This window comes from Jaculus jaculus, chromosome 16, assembly GCF_020740685.1.
Source record: "Jaculus jaculus isolate mJacJac1 chromosome 16, mJacJac1.mat.Y.cur, whole genome shotgun sequence".
NCBI classification, from domain to species: Eukaryota; Metazoa; Chordata; class Mammalia; order Rodentia; family Dipodidae; genus Jaculus; species Jaculus jaculus.
Genome location: NC_059117.1, coordinates 73,836,112 through 73,859,624, shown reverse-complemented (window position 1 = coordinate 73,859,624; position 23,513 = coordinate 73,836,112). Strand labels below are relative to the sequence as shown.

Sequence of the window (23,513 nt, the reverse complement as noted above, 5' to 3'; positions counted from 1 at the left end):
TGCCATCTCTGCAGCTCAGTGTCTCTGGAGTTTTGTTTGCAGTGGCTAGAGGCCTTGGCACACCCATTTTCTCTCTTTCTTTCACAAATAAAAATAAAAATTTAAAAAATGGTCTTCTAAAAAATAGCAAGTAAAATTTAAAACTTATTTAAAAAAATTTTTATTTAAGAGAGTGAAACAGTATGGGTGTACCAGGGTCTCCTGTCACTGCAAACAAACTCCAGATGCATATGCCACTTTGTTCATTTGTGTTTACGTAGGTATGGGGAATTGAATCCAGGCCATCAAGCTTTGAAGAAGCCACCTTTAACTGCTGAGCCATCTCTCCAGCCCTGACTTTTTGGTTTCTATCAAAGTGTGTGGATACAAGAGAACTTAGGAAGTGCTGCAGCCCCCTGCCCATCCCTGTCTGTTTTTCTCCCACCCTCTAGAGGTAACCTTTGAAATCAGCTTCTATTGTAGCCTTCAGATTTCATCCATGCTTGTGGATGACGAGTCTCTGGGGTAGAATGTGTGATATGGTCTATCCTTCCCAACTTGGTGTCACCCCAGCATTCCAGATGTGTACAATTCATTCCTTTGGTAATTTTATGAATTTTAAGTTCTGCATTCATTCATGTGTGCCTGTCCTACTACCTTCCCTCCTTCCTGCTGTCCTCCTTTTCCCAGTTCTCAAGACAGGAGTCCAGGTCCCCCACGCACTAAGCAAGCCCTCTGACCCCAAGCTTCAGCCCAGCCCCCCGTCTTTTCTTTCTCCTCCCGTAAGTCTCCAGCATGGTAAAAGTTCCTCTTCCATGAATAGGAGGTATTTTTTTGTCACCTTGCCTGATTTGCAGGTTCCACCGAAGACTTTCTCTCAGCTGGTTGCTTTCATCTTTTGTAGTGGGTCAAGGCCTGAATACCCAACCATTTCAGCTGACTTGTTTTAAAATTACCTTTGTGTATCTGTGTATTTGTGCAACTGTGGGCATACACATGCCACCATGTGCATATGTAGGTCAAAGGACAGCTCAAGGGTCAGTCATCACCTTCCACCTTGTTTGAGGCAGGGTCCCTTGTTGTTCACTGCTGCTGTGAATGCAAGGTTCACTGGCCCGTGAGCTTCTGGGGGTTCTCTTGTCTAAACCCCTGTCTGCCTATAGGAGGCTGGTATCACATATAGATAGTGGCTACTTTAAAGTGTCCAGCTTTATTTGGGTGCTGGGGACTCTCACTCTGGTAATCAGTTTGCATAACAGGTACTTTAGGCATGCCATCTCTCTGCCCCAGAACATGAGTTCTCTGATTTCTTTATGGTTAGATTCAGGTTTCTTTATTAGCATAATTTTGCATGAATACTACATAAGTGTTGGGTGTTTCACATTATGTTATGCTGGGAGACACACATGGATACTTGGTGAGTCTGAGCTTATTCACGTGAGCAAAGTCAGCATTCTCTGGCTTTCTCATGCTAAAGAACCAGTTCCTTGTCAAGAAGTGGTGAATCCTTGGAGTAATAGTTAGAGGCCGTGTGCGTTGTCTATTCCCCAATAATCTTTCACCTAACAGTTTTAACATCTGTAGAGGCTTCTTTGAAACATTTATTACTTGGTATTGCAAAATGATGATTTTCCTAATACTGTCTGCTTCATCTGATGTTACTCCCTGGCGTTTGTCTCTGAAGAAGAACTTTACTCTTTCACCCCACATGCTTTTTAAACATCCCTGTGGGCTTGTGGATTTCTTTTGGTAATAGGTTTGTTGGGAAATAATTCATGTAATATTTGTTTAAATATTTAAAGTGACAGTTAATTGGTTTAGTGTGTCCAGAGACAGGTGCTCTGTAGTGTCTGCAGGGAGGTGCTCCGTCGTCACAGTGGTGGACGTGGAGGTGTGGCGTCCTCAGGGAGGTGCTCCCTCGTCACAGTGGTGGACGTGGAGGTGTGGCTTCCTCAGGGAGGTCCTCCGTCGTCACAGTGGTGGACGTGGAGGTGTGGCGTCCGCAGGGAGGTCCTCCGTCGTCACAGTGGTGGACGTGGAGGTGTGGCGTCCGCAGGGAGGTGCTCCGTAGTCACAGTGGTGGACGTGGAGGTGTGGTGTCCGCAGGGAGGTGCTCCGTCGTCACAGTGGTGGACGTGGAGGTGTGGCGTCCGCAGGGAGGTGCTCCGTCGTCACAGTGGTGGACGTGGAGGTGTGGCTTCCTCAGGGAGGTGCTCTGTCGTCACAGTGGTGGACGTGGAGGTGTGGCGTCCTCAGGGAGTTCCTCCGTCGTCACAGTCGTGGACGTGGAGGTGTGGCGTCCTCAGGGAGGTGCTCCGTCGTCACAGTGGTGGACGTGGAGGTGTGGCGTCCTCAGGGAGGTACTCCGTCGTCACAGTGGTGGACGTGGAGGTGTGGCGTCCTCAGGGAGGTGCTCCGTCGTCACAGTGGTGGACGTGGAGGTGTGGCGTCCTCAGGGAGGTCTTCTGTCATCACAGTGGTGGACATGGAGGTGTGGCTTCCTCAGGAGGTCCTCTGTCGTCACAGTGGTGGACGTGGAGGTATGGCGTCCGCAGGGAGGTCTTCTGTCATCACAGCTCCTCTATTACACATTTTCTAGGGGTGTCATTCAAGTGGCACCTTGTAATGTGCCATCTTGTAAGACTGGTTTTGTTAGGTTATGCCAGAGGCGTATCCTGTCCTGCACTTGGAAAGCGTGCTGCCTTGGAGGTCGTCTCCAGCAGTGTGTGTGAGCCCTGGCTGTTGAGTGTGGCGCGTCATGTGACTGTGCAGTAAGATGCCGAGAGGTTTCTTTCAGCTGCCCTTCCAGTGAGGGCTGTCCATGAAAGACTTGCTGGCTTTGTGCTGAGGATCTCATGTGGTAGTCTGCGTCCATCTAGGACGGGTGCATTAGATGTAGGCCTTCCTTCTTAGGAAACTAGTGGGGTCTTCAGGAGGTGAGGTTGACTAGGAGATGAGGGGATTTTTTGCATATAAAAGGACATCCAATTTTCTAACATCAGTTGTTGAAAAGACTTTTTTTTTGTTCTTGAAATGTTTTAGGAATGTTTTCATACCTTTGTTAAGATTAGTTGGTGACATTTGTGTGACTCTGTGGGACAAAGGTGGTGTGTGTTTTCTGCTCAGTTGTTTGCATCCATATTTCTGAACATCTGGTGGGAAAGATGGTGTTTCGATTTTCTAAGGCATTTCCTTTCATTTTTTTAAATTAAATTAAATTTTTTCTCAATTTTTTAAAACATTTTCCATGATTATAAAAAAAAAATCCCATGGTAATGCCCTCCCTCCCTCCCCTTTGAAATTCCATTCTCCATCATATGTCCTCCCCATCTCAATAAGTCTGTTTTATTTTGATGTCATGATCTTTCCCTCCTCTTATGATGGTCTTGTGTAGGTAGTGTCAGGCACTATGAGGTCATGGATATCAAGGCCATTGATGTCTGGAGGGAGCACATTGTACTGAGTCCTACCCTTCCTTTGGCTCTTACATTCTTTCCGCCACCTCTTCCACATGAGACCCTGAGCCTTGGAAGGTGTGATCGAGATGTTACTCAGTACTCCAGTCACTTCTTTCCAGCACCAGGATACCTTCTGAGTCGTCCCAAGGTCACTGTCATCTGAAAAGAGAAGATTGTCTACCCAAAGTGAGAGTAGCATTAATATAAGGGTATGAATATTAAGAGAAGTGCTTACTGGGCAGTTTGATAAGCATAGTATATACACTTATCCAGACACTAGCAGATGCTACGGCTCTAGGATTCATGTTTTAAGTTTTCAGTATCAGGGATGTATTCCCTCCCATGGAGCGGGCCTCCAGTCCAATTGGAGGGCAGTTGGTTTCCACCATGACAGGTGTGCCACTATTGCACCCGTTGGCTCATTTGGCCTGGCTGGCCAAATACAAAGCTTGCAGTGTCCACTGTTGAGTATCTTCACTAGTGATTTCTCTTTCTCCCATTGAACTGCATGTAGAATGGCTTCTTCCAGCTTTCTGTCAGCTGGTCTACATGGGGGAGGTTATCAGCTCAGTTCCAGCAGGATTTCTCAGTGGCCTTGCAGCCCAAGTATGTGGAGTCTTCAGCAATAGAGTCTTACCATCGATTCCTGGTGGGAAGCCAAGGGTCTCGGAAATGGCCTATAATGTTTTGGGGGCATCAGGGACCTCCCTGGCCAACAACTCACTGGAGGTATCCCATCCCTGGCACTGAAAATTTTCTAGCAACAATCTACAGCTCCTGAGTGTTCCATTGTCCAAAACCAGAGGTTTCCATATGATTTATTTATATCCTCTTAGATTTTGATTAGCCCTCTCTCCACCTTTCCTTTACTCAGTCTCCTCCTCTGACCTCACTCTGGGTCTTTTCACCCCCATTAATCAATTCTTCTACTTACATATATATAATACCAACCTATTAAGTACCCTCCTCCCTTCCTTTCTCTTCCCTTTGTATCGATTTTTTTTAGCTTACTGGCCTCTGCTACTGAGCTTTTTCCTTCTCACACAGAAGCCCAATCATCTGTAGCTAGGATCCACATATGAGAGAGAACATGTGGCACTTGGCTTTCTGGGCCTGGGTTACCTCACTTAGTATATAATCCTTTCCAGATCCATGCATTTTTCTGCAAATTTCGTAACTTCATCTTTCTTTACCGCTGAGTAGAACTCCATTGTATAAATGTGCCACATCTTCCTTATCCACTCATCAGTTGAGGGACATCTAGGCTGGTTCCATTTCCCAGCTATTATATATTGAGCAGCAATAAACATGGTTGAGCACGTACTTCTAAGGAAAAGAGATGAGTCCTTTAGATATATGCCTAGGAGTGCTATAGCTGGGTCATATGGTAGGTCAATCTTTAGCTGTTTTAGGAACCTCCACACTGATTTCCACAATGGCTGGACCAGATTGCATTCCTACCAACAGTGCAGAAGGGTTCCTCTTTTTCCACATCTCCGCCAGCATTTATGATCACTTGTTTTCATGATGGTAGCCAATCTGACAGGAGTGAGATGGAATCTCAATGTAGTTTTTATCTGCATTTCCCTGATGACTAGTGACGTAGAACATTTTTTTTAGATGCTTATAACACCATCCATATTTCTTCCTTTGAGAACTCTATTTAGCTCCATAGCCCGTTTTTTAATTGGCTTGTTTGATTTATTATTTAACTTTTTGAGTTCTCTGTATATCCTAGATATTAATCCTCTATCAGATATATAGCTGGCGAAGATAAGGCATTTCCTTTTCTTAACTGGTTCAGTGTGCTGCTTTGAAAAAAAAGTCTCCAAACTTGTTTATTTTCTAAGCTTTGTTTTTCTTTTTATTTTATTCCCTCACAACATGGTTTTCTACTTTTAATGACTGGGAAGTGCTGACTAAAAACATCCTATAACGTATATATTTAATAAATTTTTCCTTCCATTTTCTTTTTTTTAATTTATATTTTATGTTTGTTTATTTATTTAAGAGAGAAACAGAGGGAGAGAGAGAATGGGTGTGCCATAGCCTCCAGCCATTGCAAACAAGCTCCAGACGCATACGCCACCTAGTGCATCTGGCTTTCGTGGGTCCTGGGGAATCGAACTGAGGTCCTTTGGTTTTGCAGGCAAATGCCTTAACTGCTAAGCCATCTCTCCAGCCCTTTCCTTCCATTTTCCTGAGAGACTCGGTTCTCTTGGATCATGGTGCTGTGAACATGAACACTTCAGGGAGTTAGAAGGTTAGCTCTTTGTCTGTAATGATTAACAAGAATATGTCCTTGGAGAGATTGGGCCACTAGGTCCTTTCTGGATCGTGATGTATCCCCCCTCCATATAGTAAAATTAATCTTGACATTTACCTGTGTGAAGAAGGAACACGTTGATGCCTCTTCATGGATCCCAATACAATTCAGGAACTAATATACTTAACAAGATGTCAGCTATGCTGAGAAACTGGAAGAAACTTAGAGCAGAAACTGGACAGACTGTGGAATTAATGTGAAATTTTTTTTCCTGCAAAAGGCTGATTATAGAACACTTTGGCATCTGATAGCTCACAGGGAGTTTACCATGATTGTAAGAATAATTCTTGTTACAGAAATAGTAACGTTGTAACTTTTACACACCTGTGTTCATTAGGCAGCAAATGGGAACAAAGCCATGACCATAGCTTCTGATATCTGCTTGAGGGACGTGGGATTCACTGTGGAATAGTCACCATCGCTTCTGATATCTACGTGAGGGACGTGGGATTCACTGTGGAATAGTCACCATCGCTTCTGATATCTGCGTGAGGGACGTGGGATTCACTGTGGAATAGTCACCATCGCTTCTGATAGCTGCGTGAGGGATGTGGGATTCACTGTGGAATAGCTCTTAGTAGTGTGCCGAGTAAAGTGCAGGGAGGTGTAGGATTTGGGGTGCAGGGGAAGAGTAGATCCTTTTCTCTGAACAGACTAAATGTGAGTAGTCTTCGATATTACTTCCAAAAAGAGAGAGTAAGGACATTGGTGTGTTGACTGTGAGAAGCATTCTGAAAACTCTGAAACTTAACCGCCTCTGTGACTGTGTCTCAGCTGAAATTCCTTGTTCAAGTGGTGCTGAAGCGCCTGGCTTGAAGTTTCTGCCTGTAAGTCAGACGCACTGAGCCTCACTTGAACCACGTGCCCCTCACCCCCATGCTTAACCTGACTAATGTTAGAGGGAAGTCACAGAAGTGGAAACCCAAATGGAATGTGTTTAGAAGGTCCTATACATTGTTCTCATGTAAACACAGAAACAAGTCATCTTAGAATTCAGTGCTGAGTAGAGGAGCGAACCTACTAGGTGTTCTCCCTGCCTTCCAAATCTGGCCATACACTAACACCATGGGCATGTTTAGTGTGGACTTTCAGTGACTACCACAAGTGACAGGAAGTTGTTTGGGCATGTGTGGGTGCAAGGCCCAAATACGTGGATTGTGGAGACGCGTGCTGTGGGTCTTGTGTGGATCATGTAGGCATGCACTTTGCATCTGATCTCTTACAGGACACTGTACTGAATTTCCCTATGTTGGAATAATGTAAGGTACATGCCGTGGCTCACAGTCAGTTATTAGATGTTCATGAAAATGCTGTTAAATTAATCTTATACAAAGGAAAATCTCCAAATAATTTATTACCTATTTCACAGGTTAGAGATTATTCCTAGATGTCACTAATTTTGTGGGGTTTTTGGAGCATCACTTAATATATATGATGTTTTCCACGTGGAGTGGCCCTGCATTGCCTGTGTCTATTTGAAAAACACTTACTTATATTCCATTTGTTTTCTTTTTCTTTTTCTTTTTTCTTTTTTTTTTTTTGGTTTTGCAAGGTAGGGTCTCGCTGTAGCCCAAGTTGACCTGGAACTCACTGTAGTCTCAGGTGGTCTCAAACTAATGGCAATCCTCCTACCTCTGCTTACTGAGTGCTGGGATGAAAGACGTGCACCACCATGCCTGGCTATGTTCCATTCCTTAAAATAAAGAATTGGTGCTATCAAAACTGGCAAGCGTTAAACATGCTAATTAGTTCAACATACTGACCAATTCACTGAATTATTAGTTCAAAGAAGCATGTGGACAGGGATGAAATTAGATTTGGGCATTTTTCACTTTAGTTGTTTTAGGATTCTCAGGGTTGCTTTGATCTGTAAATAACAGATGTTTTTTCATGCATGGTTCAGGATACATCAAACATGTTGAAAACTTTAACTCAGATTTAGGACTCATCAGTCTTGCCCTGAATTGGATATGCACACTTTTAACTACATTTGCTTTGGAAAACCCTTTTGATTTCATGTTTAATAGTAAAGCTAGCTGATTTTCCTAATATGTATACATTGTCTTTATTTTTAAACCTAAACTGGTATGGCATAGTTAGAAGGCAGTGCATAAAATTGACTTCACCATTGCTAGCATATACTCACGTATTTGTCACTTTTAATTCTGAAAGCTTAGGCCGCTACAGGCACACAGATGGTGTGTGTGTGTGTGCGGCCACAGTTACACATTGGGAACAGTCGCCTCCCGCGGCGTCTGTGCCTGTGCTCACACTCATGCACTTTCACACACTTGTGTGGTAAAGGCAGACATGCTTGCCTTGTTGTTGTTTGCTAAGTATTCAATAACTTGAGTAATTCCTTGATAACTGGACATGAGAGCCAACCTGCTCTGCTTCACCCTGCCGCACGTGGGAGCCGCAGTCTGCGAGCTGCCTGTGAGAACGCTCGGGGTTAGGAAGCACTGAGTGAGGAAGGGCAGCAGCAGAGGGGCAGAGGAGTGAGAGAGGCAAGACCAAGGACTCCCTGGTAGCAGGCGTGGTGGCCACAGGGCCTGCGCCAGCCTCGGGTAGGGTGTGGGCGAGCCTTGTGGGGAGTCAGCCTTCCACTTGAGAATGGAGCTGGATGTCATCACGTCATTCGTTCTGTGGAAGCGAAATCCCTCTTAGGAAAGCCATCTTTTTATTTCTTAAGTACATGCAGTGTTGCAGTGCCTTCCATTTGTGGCTTTTAGCCAAATGTCACTGTAACTGTTGTGTCTTTACCATGCCAGGCACCAGGGTACCACGTTCCATTTGTGAATCTGTTGCTCCCTGTCTGTGGCTTTGGAAGTTCAGTCATCCTAGCAGTGATGACATTAGTTTTTAAATGGTAAGCTGTGGCCTGTGCAGTGTTCCAGGACACAGAATATAGCCACTTTCACCTTCGCACTGTCTGCTTCTCGGCACAGGGGTAGAGTTGAGTAATGAGGGCAGATGCTGTGTGTCCTACATGACTCCTTTCAGAAACTAGTTTGCTGAATCCTGGACAAAATAGGACAAAAGAGTCATGTTCAGGATTATTTTGTTTGCGAAGGCAAAGAGCCTGTGATCACCCAGCCTGCCGTGGCTGGGCTGGTCAGCGTTTGAAGTGGGTCATCGTTGAGCTGCCTTTTCCTCAGAGCTGCACACCACTGGGAATGGTCACCCGTGACTCGTCTCTGCGCTTTGTGTTAAGTCTCAAGGAGGGGACAGCACAATGTGGTGCCGAGAAAGCATTACAGGATGATGATGTTGTGTGAAGAGTGGCTTTCACCTCACACCTGCTTCGTTTGGCACAGTGTTTCAGCCTGCCTGCCCCCATCCTGAGATAGATGGGAAGTGCTTTAGCAGAAAAACTCACAGGCACCATCGAAACTGCAGGAGAGCTGTATCAGTCAACTTTATTATGTTAAAGAGGGCCCCTTTGTTTTGCCTGTGAGTGTGCATGTGTGACATTTGATTATATATAAATATGCACACAGTACATTACATGAAAGATATATGCTTACACCTTTACATGCAGTTAGTCCAACAGGTATGTAAAGCTGCATGCCTGTATTTCCTTGTGAGTGTAAAACTCATGCCCACAGCACTATGTGTGTCCAGTGTCCAGACCTCTCAGTATCTCATGGTTAACCGTTGGTCGCTGACATACTTCCGTAGGCCATATGTGTGTGCTGGTGGCTTTGACATTCCTTCTCAATGTGTCACACACAGTGTGGTGGAAGGGATGAGAAATGCACATGTGTGCGCGCGCACCATGGCATAGACTCACTGGTGGAGCTAGTGTCTCCAGATGGCGCTGCTAAATCCCATGGAGCCACTTTTCCTCCCGGGTGCTTGTGCGGGTCCTTAGGCTGTGATTTGTGCTCCTGACGCCCTGCTTATGGACCACCAGGTGGGTGTCACTGGCTGGCAGGGCAGAAAAGGAAGCAGTTATGTGCTTTGGTCTCTCAGCGTGGAATGGGACGTCTCCCCATTTTATCCATGACACATTTGGCTATCCCTGGGCCAGCTACAGTTAAAAATCATAGTATTTAATATTTAGTAAGCTGCCAGGCCTCGGAGCCATCTGGAACTTTATTTTCTCCGCACACAGCATCTGAGCTTCAGCTGCTAGCCCCTCCCCTCTGCTCGCAGAAGGGTCAGTTGCCTTTCAAGTCTTTGATGCTTGCTGTGTCAGCCCTTTTCATATTTTCAAAATGCCCGTGCAAAAGGGCTTTCATCCATCCATGCTGATAATTCTTTTGAACTGGAGGTTTTTGAACCAAAGTAGTCAGATTTAATTATAGCTCAAGTCTCATTGCAGTGAACTCCAGTAGTCTTCTAGGCTGCTTTTCCCCTCTTTATTTCTTGTCATCCTGAAATTAAGCCATTACCAATATTAGTTGAGCAGACCATTGACCACAGTTTAGGAGAACTTTGCAATGGTGAGAGTTTTGGTACATTGACACTAGTAATGCGATTGGACTTTGTCCTTTCTGAAGGAAGTCATTAATTAGTCACTAGCAAAACTTCTTATTTGCATACTACTAAGTGATCTGTTCTTTTTTTTTAAAAAAATCTTTTATTATTTATTTGAGAGGGAAAGAAAGGAAGAGGGAAGAAAGGAGAGAGAATGGACATGCCAGGGCCTCTAGCCACTGCAGATAAATTCCAGACACATGTGCCACTTTGTGCATCTGGCTTATATGAGTGCTGGGGAATCCAACCTGGGTCCTTAGGCTTCATAGACAAGCACCTTAACCACTAAGCTGTCTCTCTAGCGTAGTGATCTATTCTTATGCATCTTTGACAGTTTCAACAATTGACATCCAAAACTAAACCTTAAACTCTGCTTTTTTGAAAGAAAGCATTGGCTTTCTTGTTGTTCCTGTTTATTTTTTGTTTGTTTTTAAGGCCCAGAAATAAATAAAGGTTTCTGCCTAGCCTGGGATTTGTGCATATTTAAGATGTTCAGCATCCTGAAAAAGACTGTGGCTTTCCTTTGGATTCATGAGAACAACGTTGTTTGGAGCAATAGTGTTTACAGGAGAGAGCAGGAAGTGTAAAAGGTTAAGACTGCTGCCTGTATTGAGATAGATTATTACTGATATTCTTAGTGCCACACAGTGATCACCAGCACATGGGCACTAGACTGCAGCACAGTGTTAAATTCACCCGTTGACCTGCACTTGGGCTTCTGTGTCTGCAGAGAACTTGCTCCAACACCAGGTTCAAAATCTGCCCAATTTAAAGTTAGATTTTGTTTGAATTTCTAAGCAGGTTTGGGAATAATGGCATTTAAAATATTTAACTTTCTTTTCACCTGTAAATTTATACTTATTTTTTTATACATGGGAACAGTTTTTGACTGGCAGGCATTAAGTGATACTCTTTACCCAGACCTCTGGTTCTAAACGGAAAATAGGGTAGATGACAGAGAGCAAAATCTGGGCTTCCTCATAAGATGAAAACCAACTTTTTAAAAATAGATATTTTCTCTCTTAAATAAACAGATAAAAAATTTAAAAATAGGTAGTCTCCCAATTAATTATAGCAAGGACTCTTGTTTTAAAAGGAAGTGATGCACACTTAATTTATGTGCTAGTTACTTTGAGTTATAATTTTGCTCCATGTCACTGTAGGATTTGAATGCAGATGCTTAAAGGACTTTTACCAGAATGTGTAGGACAAGTCCACACCATAAACCTCTGGCTACAGTTTCTACTGTGTTTGGAAGACATGAAGCAGGGTCTCATTGTAGCCACGACTGGCCAGGAATTCATGGGGATCTTCCTACCTCAGCCTACCCAGTGCTGGCACATTCTACCACTCTAGGCTGGATGTGGCAGGTTCTTGTATACCTTTTCACTCAAATGCCAGGGAGTGTGGCACCCTGTGTGTTCCTCTGTGTTATTCTATAAGCCCGTGCTTAGGAAAGCAACACGTTTAACTAACCAGGACTGAATCCTTCTGGGCCAGCCTGGTTTCTGGAAAGCAGCCAGGGGCTGACATTTTAAGAAAGATGCTTCTAGTTTCAGGCACGTTTAGACAGAGCACCCCAAACATTCTTTCCTTGAAAACATCTCCAGGTACAGGTGGAGAGAGGTGGAAGTAAGTGCTCACAGACACGGGCTTGGGCAGTGAGTGAGTGGCTAGAAGCCCAGGCTGTGCAGGTTGTCTGCCTGGGCTCAGATCGCAGCGCCAGTCCTTGCCAGCTGTGTTGCCTTAGCCAGTTTTTTTCAACTGTCTTCTCTCGCTGTCTTCCTCTTTGAGGTGAGAGCAGAAAGACCTACCCCAGACCTCTGTGTGTGTGTGGGGGGGGGTGTTCATACATGTACTGTGCTTATGGGACGCCTGCAGTACATTCCTCTGGAAATTGCGTTTCCATTTGTGGAGGAGGTACTGATAAGGGTGTCTGGCATTCTGTGTGATGACTGATGCCTGGCCTATCCCATGAGTTTACCCTACAGTTGGCCCATTTGGAGCCTCTTTATTTGACCTTATTATAGTTGCCAGATCATAAATTTCAAAGAGGTAGCCCAAAATACTGGATCCATAAATTTCCTTTAAAACTATATGCCAACATTTTTAAACTGAGTCTTTTTTTTTAAATCCATCTGAACCTGTCCAAGTTTTCCTGGAAGATCCGAGTACCTGGCAGCATTGGGCTTGTGTTCCTGCGTGGTAGCAGCTGGCTAGAGCCTGGGGCCAGCTGCACAGAAGCCGCTCTCCGGCCCCAGTTTCTGTCCCCTATCTCCCCCCCCCCCCCACCCCCGCGTCCTGGTTCCTTCTCTACTGGAGTGGTTAGCACCATTTGCTTGGACCACATGTTATACACTTGCACGTGTGGTTCAGGCGGCCTGAGGCTCTCGTCTTTGTGTTCCAGATATCATTTTCCACTAGCCCCTCACCAGCAACTCAAGCCAGTTTTGATTAGTGCACAAAACACATATTTGTTGAAGTTGGGTACATGCAATGCTATTTGGGTTTAGTTTATCTGAAGGAACAGTGGACATTAACACAGAAGAGTTGAAAACAGTCAACTGATATAAATTCAAGCCTCCCCCCTCCCAGAAAAAGTGATGAAAGCCCACTCCAAGTGGGGGGGGGTGGTATTTGGGACAGCTTTGCTTCTGAATGGCAGACAAAGTGTGTTTGTAAATTAAAACACCACTCTGTGGTGTGCAACTAGATCAGAAAAGATTGTATTTGTTCATTTCAAGGTAGGGTCCACTCTAGCCCAGGCTGACCTGAAACTCACTCTGTACTCCCAGGCTGGTCTCAGACTCACAGTGATCCTCCTACCTCAGCTTCTTGAGTGCTGGGATTAAAAGTGGAGAATAGAGCGCTTGTGATGGTTAATCTCTGCTGTTAACTTGATAGTGCCTCGGATCATGTAAGAGACGCGCTGGTGGAGTGTCTGTGCCAGCGATGAGGGGTTAACTGCAATGGAACATTTATGCCAAGAAGTGGGATTATTGTTAGAAACCTGACTGTGTGGCCTTTGGCCTCTTGGTCCACAAAATGCCTTGCCATGCTGAAGACAGTTTGGTGGACCATTTTGGTCAGAGTTGAAAAACCTGAATGCAATGAGAACTATGGACTGTGAAGTTTGGCTTATGAGGGTGAGAAAGAGCTTGGTCTAGAAGCAGTTTGTAGAGGCTTGCTCTGTTCTGCCTGCCTGTGTCCTGAGAACTTGTGTGGGGTTGCACTGCACAGAAATGGACCGTTGTGAGCAGAGGGATATGGCACAGAAAGACAGAAAAGTTTCAGGCTGGAGGCAGCATCTCTTGAACTGCAATTGTCCTGAGAGATTAAAGAAAGGAGTGTCCTGCTCTTCAAAGTGGGCTTCATTTACCCGAGTTGACAAATTTGGTAGTCCACCTGCTGCTATGGATAACAGATGCTGAGAGCATGTTGGATGGGCAGAGTGGTTTTATTTCTTGGAAATGACCATGGGCAATGGAAGGCAGAGTTGTTGGAAGTCCCTCTGTGACAGCCTAATGGAGCCATCACATGGAAGAATCATGTTTTGCAGTGCAGACCTGAGGATGTCCTGGAGCGGCTGGGAGTTGTGGCCTCTGGATGGAATCTTCCCCAGGTTGTGAGCAGCTTAGCTGGAGGGGTGGAAGTGGGACTGCAGAGGTGTGTCCCTGGTTTAGAGTTGTTGGGTGTGGCCTACAGCGTGAAGCTTGCTCTGCTCGTTTCGTATTGCGTATTGGTCCAGTCTTCGCTTGTTCGCTCTGCCTGCTGCCATCTTCTGCAGCATGAAGGCTTGCTTTGGGCCGTTAGCTGCAAAATGAAACAAAAGCATAACAGCTAAGACACTTGGGTATATGGGGCTGTTTTAACAGTGTAGGATTGATGGAAACTATGGGGACTTTTAAAATATTTTACTTTTAATTATTTGACAGAGAAAGAGTGATCGAGAGAGAGACAGAGAGTGAATGGGAACGTCAGAGCCTTCAGCCACTGAAAACGATCTCCAGGTGCACGCACCACCTAGTATATCTGGCTAACATGGGACATGGGGAACCGAACCTAGGTCTTTTGGTTTTGCAGCAAATGCCTTAACCTCTAAGCCATCCCTCCAGCCAAACTATGGAGACTTTTAAAGTTGGGTTGAATGCATTTCATTGTACATCATGGATAGTTATCAGTTTATGGTGACCGGGGAAGAATGAGGTGACTTGATTCAGGTGTCTCCCATAAACTTATGTGGGGTGAATGCTAAGTCCACAGCTGGTGACAGTTTGGGAGTTGGAGTCTCCTGAAGGTGTGTTGTTGTGGATAAGCTTATGGCTGTTAACCAGTGTTTGGCATGCTCTCCTGCTGCTGTTGTCCACCTGATATTGGCCAGGAGGTGATGTCCAGCCTCTGCGCATACCATCCCTTCCCCCGCCATCATGGAGCTTCCCCTTGTGTCTTTAAGTCAAAACAAACCCTTTCCTACCACAGGCTGCTTTTGGTTAGGCGTTTGGTCCCGGCAACAAGAAGGCAGCCACCACACCTGGGCTCTGGTCCTCAGGCTGGTTCTCGTGCCACACTGGATTCATGCGTATTGCCTTTGATAAGTTTAACCTGAAGCCTTAATTTTTCAGTCAACTTTACAGAAGGATGTTTTGGCTCTCTCTAGCTGAAAAAGGGTGTTAAGAACTTTGACATCTTCTACTCAGAATAGCTGTCTGGTTCTGTTAGCTTATTCTAGACTCTTGTGTCACAGCTTTTTAAAAGTTTCATGATTTTTTTTCTCCTTAAATTGCTTGCTTCTTTTGAACCAATTTTATTGAGATATTATTTTATTTATTTGAAGGAGAGAGAGAGAGTATGCCTGTGTTAGGGCCTCTTACCACATTCACCCCCCTGTGCATCTGGCTTTATGTTGGTATTGAGGAATTGAACCCAAGCCATTAGGCTTTGCAAGCAAGTGCCTTACTGTTGAGCCATTTCCTCAGCCAGAGATGTTTTATATATAAATTTATATATAAATGTATGGGGGCTGGAGAGATGGCTTAGCAGTTAAGGTGTTTGCCTGCAAAGCCAAAGAACCCCGGTTCGATTTCCCCAGGACCCATGTGAGCCAGATGTACAAGGTGGCACATGCATCTGGAGTTCATCTGTAGTGGCTGGAGAGGCACTGGTGTGCCCATTCTCCCTCTGTCCCTCCTTCTGTCCCTCCCTCCCTCTCTCAAATAAATACATGAATAAATAAATAAAATATATATTTAAAATGTGTGTATATGTGTGTGTATGTATGTATATGTATGTATGTATGTATGTATGTATAAAACAGTCATGCAATCGCAGTCTTACGTCCTGATCTAGAACTAGTGTTACTAAGCTTTTTACATAATGAGCCAGATGGTAAGTCCCATAGACTTTACAGGCCACGCTGTCTTCTCTTACACCTGCTCGCTTCTCCCCTTGCAGTTGAACTCAGCCATAGGTCATGTGGGCATGGATGCACAAGGATGGCTTCATAGAACTGCCCAAACAGGCGTCCAAGTTTGCCATTCCCACTGTGGAGCACCTTGTCACCTGGTAACAGTTTCTATGCCCTAAGTGTACAGCTGGATGCATCTTCTTCATGGGTATATCTTGGGAAGCATTGCCCTGACAGAGCGAGGTTCTACCGCAGGCTCTCTTGGGCTCTTTTCATATTCATACCCTCCTGGGAGCTGGTCATAGTTTAGCTGCCAGCACCATCTGTTAGTTCAGCTCTGCTTCATCTCCGTAGGAAGATCCTGCCCACTGTGCTCCTTCTCCTTTGGCTCTGAGATTCAGCCTTGTTGCCTGTGTGGCAGTTCGTTTCTCTGATCTTGCTTATTCCACTGGATGAGTATTGGTGGGTCTGTTTTATTGATGGGCATTTGGGATGTTGATGGCTTATGGCTATTGTGAACAAAGCTTTTGTGATACATGTGCACGTGTTTTTCCTGTGGACTGAGGCAACCATTTCCCTGGGTGTGTAAGGTGAGGTGTATATCGGCCGGCTAGACCCTGCTGCACTCTGGTGGTGGTGATGGTGGGAAAATAAACCCTTCTGTTTGCTGGACTTGTCAGATTAAAACATAATTACATGTAATGGTATATGGAAATTAACACATTTAAAGAAATGGTATTTCTAAAGTTAAACTAGGATTAAGTGTAAGTTTACCATGAGGAAGTTATTCAAAATGAAAAAAAAATTCAAGACTAATCATTATATAGTAATCTGAAGCAAATTGTCTAATTCTCTAATTTTATAGAAAATGACTTGTTTTTTTATGATGTTACTATGATACATGTATAACAAAGAGGTTAATTTTCTGATGAATGAATCCAAGTTTTACTATTTGAGGTGAAATGTGTAGAGATTGTAGTTTCTTTATAATGTTATCTGCATGATTTTTACCAGGCTGTTATTATCAGTATTGTCAACATTCATTTGCTTTTTAAAACCTTCACACTATACATACAGAAAGCCACGTCCATGTTATAAGGAACATGTGTCACAGCTGACCAGTGACATCTTAAGTGGCTGATAGTGCCTCACCTGACCTTCACAGTGTCCAAGTGGCTAATCATAGCTAAGGTATAATCATTATTTCCTGTGTTTTGGACATATTTCAGCCATTTTACCATCCAGTCAGGACCAGAACCAGTGTTAAACTTAGGGTTGATTTCAAAGTGGGGATTGGGCTGTATTAAGCTTCTCCTGTATGGTCCCAGTAGCTTTATTTCATATTGAATGGCTAGGAGCCAAAGACATCTGTATCTAATTCTTGACATTTTTATACATATGTCTTGTGTTTTGAGCATGTCTGTCCCACATTGTCCTCTCTTCTCCTCGCTCCCCATTGTACTGTCTGTCTGCTTCCCACCAGCACCAGCAGCTGTGCCATGGGAGGGAATGGCTCTCTGGCCCCTAGCAATAATTGTCATGGGCCCCTCATAAGCCCCTCCCTATCCTTACCCGGTGAGTGGCCCCATCCTGAGTAGGCCTCATGTGGCAACCACAGCTTTGTTGAATATGACAGTAGTTCAAGGCCTAGTACCCCCAAAATATTGTAAATGCATTCTTTTTTTTAAAATTTTGCATGTGTACATGTGTGAGCAATGTGGGCAATACATGTCTTCTAAAACCTTCATTTTGACTCATATAAACTCTTAAAGTGGGGTAGGGATTGTAAGGGGAATTTTTGTTGTGATTTTATGTCAGTATTCTAGCATAGCAAGACTTCGTGTATCTTATTTAGTTGATTGTATTTGAAAGTTAAAACAAAAAGGACCCTGTAGTGACTACCCCTACCCCACTTCAGAGGCCCCTTGGGGTGTGGGTGGGGAAGGGGGCATAAAAGGGTACCCTTTTGGGACTATGACAAGTTTGCAGTGTGTTCTTATATTAAAGCTCCCAATAAAAGAAAGTCAACAAAAAAGTTACCCATTCAAGAGCATGGTGGGATGGTGCCTCATGGGTATCAAAGTTCTCTTCTGTGTGGAAATCTGTACCTCACATCCCCACATCCTATGGTACTGAGACCCTCAGGACTGGTCAGTCGCTCACTGATCCATAATAGAGAGAGTCATCTTATGCTCTTGGCTTACTGAGTAAAGTGGTGTGAAAACAGCATTGTCCCAGGGAAAGAGGTGTGGATTTAATCACCTGTAGATGTCACCTGTCAGAGTGCCAAGAAGTCTTCCAAAGCAGATACTACACTATGAAGAGCATGATGCTCCTGATGGAACCCCCGTCTTGGTCCGCTTCTGGCTGGGGCTTCCATCCTGACTTAAATGGGTGCACATAGTTGCGTCCCACTAGGGGGCCAGACACCAGCCCATTTTGTCCAGTGCCTCCTGTGCTTTCTCCTGGAACTCATGGATGATCTCCATAGAAGTGTCCCCTTTTTTGTGCTTTGTGGGCCTTGGTCACATGCTCCCTGGTAGGATTAAGGCCACGTCCAGCTGTCCATGTGGGTCCTAGGACCTCTCTCACTCTCTCTAGTGTCCTCAGGCTCTCATGCTTACACAGGAAATGCTCTAGCCTACATATACTTTCCTTCCTCGTCTGAAAGGGTTACTAGGCCATTCATAATTTAGGTATTATATTCACTGTGGCTTACGGTCTAGCCTTATTTTTTTAAAGTGTATTGATAATGTGATTGACTATTTCATCAGAAATACTTCTAGAGCCGGGCATGGTGGTGCACACCTTTAATTCCAGCACTTGGGAGGCAGAGGTAGGTGGATAGCCATGAGTTTGAGGCGACCCTGAGACCACATAGTGAATTCCAGGTCATCTGGGACAAGAGTGAGACCCTACCTTGAAAAACCAAAACAAACAAAAAAAGACATACTTTTAGAAACAGCGATACTCTAGGAGTTAGACCTTCATAGCCTCTCAGTTACAAAGCACTTCACTGTTACCTGTTGTGGGATCGCAGGGTTTGAAGTGTTGATTAGCTGCAAAGATACCGCAGCGGCGCGCTGTGAGGTGGGTAGGCATGTCCTTCATGTAACTGCCAGTTGTTGTTGTCATGGCAGCGCAGGTGCGGCATTTCTGTAAGCCACACCTGGGGCTCACTTGGCCCTCTTCACCCGGGGTCTTCCTCTATGCCTCTTAGGAATGGAATTCCTGCTGTCAATACCCATAGTGGATTGCAGCAGGGTTCCCCTACATCTGCCTCTTTGATGGTAGCTGGGCCTTTTGCGCCCTGCTTATTAGTGCCCTGGGTCTTAACAACCTCATTCAAACAAAACCTCTTCAGTGGGGCAATCCAATGGGTGTGTTCTGTTTTGGAATGTAAGGCCTCTGAGTGCAGATGATCATTTTCTTCATCTATAAAATGTTTTACAATAACGGCTTACATTTGGGTTCTAAAATCCACACTGGGAAGAGATCTCAGTGTTGTGTAGCTCCAGGCCAGGTGGGAAGGCGCTAGCTCCTGCTGAGGCTGTGTTCTGCCGGAGCTTGGAGCCGTGTGCGCTGGCAGGCCCTTTGCGCATGCGGGGCGTGTTGGCAGCATGTTTCCTCTTAACTGTGAAGGACAGCATGTGTGCAGCACAAGTTTGACTCCAAGACCATTTGAATCTTTTTCACACATCTGGAGTTTACCTTATGAGGAGTGTTTTACTACTAGAAGTCAAAAATAAATTTAGTCAAATATTTATAGCATATTTAATTGCCTTTGGCTGTTAGTTAATCTTGTAGACAGTAAAGCTGGGGTCTACCATCAGCTCACTTTTTAAAATACATGCCCCATGGAATAGTTGGAGCGGTCCAGTGTGTGATCTTTAAATTCCATCTTGAATCTGAAGGGAAATGGTTCACCCATAGAGTTCAGAATCCAATAGTATGAAATAGAAAATAAGTTCAGATACCACGTAGGGAAGTTTTTGAGTTATTTTAACCAAGAAGCAGACAATTCTAGCAAGGATTGTTACAGTGAATTATAACATTTTTTTTTCATCCTCCAAATGTGAAATGTTTACATTCTTGTTAGAATGTAATATATTTACATTTCAGCAGGGAAGGCCTAAAGAAGAAAGTTAAAATAATCTACAGTCCTCCCTACTACTTCTCTTGGGTACATTTTATGGCATAGTATAATTTCCTAAAATTTTAGAAAGGCTTTTAGGAACTTATTTTATAGTCTGTACTTTGGTAATCAGCTTAGTTGAAAATGCAGCTCTTGAATTATAGAATGGACTGAAGTAAGTTTGTCTCCCTTTGAGAAACACTCACGGTGGAGTGGTTGGTTATTAGTGCCAGTGACAAGCTTCTCTGAGATTTCCTTTGTCAAATGAATTCCGACTATTGGAGTTTCTTCCCCCCCCCCCCCACATTTTCTTCCTGACTAGAACATAGGTTTTCTGTCTGTGACCACTTTCTGTCACACTCAGCACCACCCTTTGCTTTAGCAGACTCAGGCTTTTGACTTAGAATGTCTTAATAAATATACATATTTCTGAAATAATTTAATGCTCTTAATTCATGAGATGATCAAAGTGGGACACACACACTTGCTGATGGTTTTAGAATTCATACCGACCATTACTGGAGCTAGGCCAGGGCAGGCTGAGCACACTGGGCCTGCAGCAAGCCTGTAGGCATCGCCACCTGGCATTGCCCACTGGTCAGTGACTGGATAAGCAGTGGGTGGGATCCATGAGAGTTCAGATGTTTTTATTTTATGGAATGTGGAAGTGATTTCTGTTCTAGAACTTAAGGACATTTTATTAAAAGCAAAGAGTTTAGACTAGGTAAATTTATGTACAGATAAATATGGCCAGATGTTTTTGGGTTCAAGTAGTTTGGATCCTGAACTCAGACCATCTGATTCAAGCCCTGTGTATGTTTAGGGAGGTTACACAGTAGCTCGGGGCTGTCCATTCCCTCATCTGTCTACAGGGTGCTCCTCCTAACTGTCTGCCTGGAGTGGTGGTACCTGGTGGTTCTGGTTCATCAGACAACTCTGCAGATACTGTGTGTAGATCTGGTGGCCATCCTGTCCACCCCGGGGCTGCGCGGGACTCGCTGCCTCACTCAGCTGCTCATGTCCGAGGTCCGTGTTGACGTCCTTTGGCATCTCCAGCCCCCAGCTTTCCTGCCAGGCTCCTTCCGGGGATGCAGCTTCCCCTTCCTTCTTGGAGTCATTCACAGTGTGCTCTTGCCAGTGCCTCGACCCCGTTGTCTCTTGTTCCCTGTCCTTGCTGTCTCCTCTCCAGCTTTGCTTCCCTCTGTCCTCGCCTTCGCCTGGCATCTCCATTCCCTTCTCCCCCCGATTCTCCTTTTCCCAGTCCTTTCTTCCTCATGCTATTTTTTCCTTTCCTCCCTCAGGCTTTGGTCCTTCTTCTCTGTTGCCTCTTATTTCTCCCTCCCCTCGCACCATCTCTTTCCTCGTTTCTTCTTGCCCCTCACCGTCTCTCTTCCTCTCCATCTGTACCCGAGTGCTATCTGCTAAGGGGCAAACAGCCCCTAGCAGAAGAGCCCTGCCCTTCCACAGAAAGTGGTTCTGTCTAGAACCGCGTCTCCTCATGAGCGGCCATGTTTGGAACTCCCGTTCCCTGCTGTGTGTCTCCTGTTCACAGAGCTGACACAAGTGCTCTTTATGTCCTGTGGGGTCAGAAGACCTGTGGCTGCGGTTGGCCTCTTGTTCTAAATGGCTGCTACACTGAGAATTTATCAGAAAGTTAAAATGAAACAATGTCTCATCATTACAGGTCCTTATAGTAATGCCAGATAAACTGTTTTTCTTACATAATATGATTTTGTCTTTCTCTCTCTCTTCACAGATTCCTTTCTCCTTGGTCCAGTTTCCCTTGTGGGAGTTCTTAAAAGTAAGTTTTCATTGTTCAAATATAAATTTTTCTCTAATGCCCAACAATCTGAGCATGTACTAGGAACTGGCAATATCACCTGGAAGTTTAAAAACCTGAAGTTTACACTGATGTACATATGTTTACATAGGATTCACATGTTAGCTCAGCCTGCAACACTTGTTTGGGGCAGTGTGATGTCAGGAACAAGCAGATGTAAATGGAACCTGCAGATGAAAAAACCTACTTTACTTTTTTGCCTGTTTTGCCAGTCTTTTTTTTTTTTTTCAATTTTAAAAAATATTTAGTTAATGAATCTATTTATTTGAGAGAGAGAGAGAGAATATGGGCTGGAGGGATGACTTAGCAGTTGAAGTGCTTGCTTGCGAAGCCTAAGGACCCAGAGCCCACATAAGCCGGATGCACAGGGGGCGCATGCTCATAAGGCGGCGCACGTGTCTGGAGTTACTTTGCAGTGGCTAAGACCCTGGTGCACTAGTTCTCCATCTCTTGCTTGCACTCTCATAAATAAAAAAATTAAATAATAAGGAATGTTGAGCGACTGTTTTTACAAGTGGTCTGATTTGAAAAGGTAGTACTTGTCATGAAATACAAGGTTTGGTTGTCTTGTTTCCTGTTTGCCATTTCCTCTGTGGTGCATGGTCAGAGCAGTTTTCTCGGGTTTTCAGTGTTTGGAAGCCTGATGTGGCAGCTGTGTGGTGAGGCTACTTTCCATTGGCGAGCCAGCACGTCCTTTACGTGTGGTGGAAGAACCAGGAAGCCCCGCTGTCCAGCCAGCAAGAGCCACTTGACCAGCGAGCACGCACGCAAATGAGAGCCTCGGTGTGTGGCTTTCCCACTCTGCGCTGTGACATCTGGATACTTTCAGAGCAGTGTTGGGAGGCACCAAGGGGGAGGGGCAGGCGGTTCATATCTTTCCAGTATTTTAAGGACATTTGTTGGATTCTAGATAGCTAAGGAAGAACTAGAATTTTACTAAGTGATCATCAGTAACAGTCCCATGTTTAAAATTTTATAAGCATATGTGAAGATGTTATTTTTAAAAAGTCTTGGGCCGGGTGTGGTGGCGCACGCCTTTAATCCCAGCACTTGGGAGGCAGAGGTAGGATTGCCATGAGTTCAAGGCCACCCTGAGATGACAGAGTTAATTCCAGGTCAGCCTGGACCAGAGTGAGACCCTACCTCGAAAAACCAAAAAAAAAAAAAAAAAAAGGTCTTGAAAAATAATATATACACAGCATACTTGACCCTTTAAAAGCATCCGTTTCTAGCTGGGCGTGGTGGCAGCACACAACTTTAATCCCAGCACTTGGGAGGCAGAGGTAGGAGTTTCTCTGTGAGTTCGAGGCCAGCCTGAGACTACATAATGAATTCCAGGTCAGCCTGAGCTAGAGTGAGACCCTACCTGGAAACACACAAACATTCCAGCGTGCGCGCACGCACACACACACACACACACACACGTGCATGTGAATTTTTATTAGTTTTGGCAAATGCTTAGAGCCACCACCATCTGTGGTGGTTTGATTCAGGTGTCCCCCATAAACTTACGTGTTCTGAATGCTAGGTTCCCAACTAATGGACATTTGGGAATTAATGCCTTCTAGAGGGAGTGTATTGTTGGGGGAGGGCTTATGGGTGTTATAGCCAGTGTCCCCTTGCCAGTGTTTGGACACACTCTCCTGTTGCTATTGTCCACCTTATGTTGGCCAAGGGGCGATGTCCACCCTCTGCTCATGCCATTGTTTTCCCCTGCCATCGTGGAGTTTCCCCCTCAAGCCTATAAGCCAAAATAAATCTTTTCCCCAGAAGCTGCTCTTGGTTGGGTGATTTCTACCAGCGATGTGAACCAGACTGTAACACCGTCCCTCTGCCCCAGCCCTGGCAGACACTGCCCTGTGGTTGTCCTTCTCCAGAATGTCACATGA

General features: G+C 44.8%; 1 protein-coding gene across 2 annotated transcripts in view; it reads left to right on the top strand.

The window, feature by feature from the left end:
- Slc25a26 (solute carrier family 25 member 26) overlaps positions 1 to 23,513 on the top strand; it is an 86,319-nt gene that overhangs the window by 35,880 nt on the left and 26,926 nt on the right. For both annotated transcript variants that reach the window (XM_004669093.2, XM_045136108.1), the window contains exon 6: positions 21,541 to 21,585. In XM_004669093.2, coding sequence (XP_004669150.2) covers positions 21,541 to 21,585 — 45 coding nt within the window. The remainder of the gene's footprint in view (positions 1 to 21,540; positions 21,586 to 23,513) is intronic.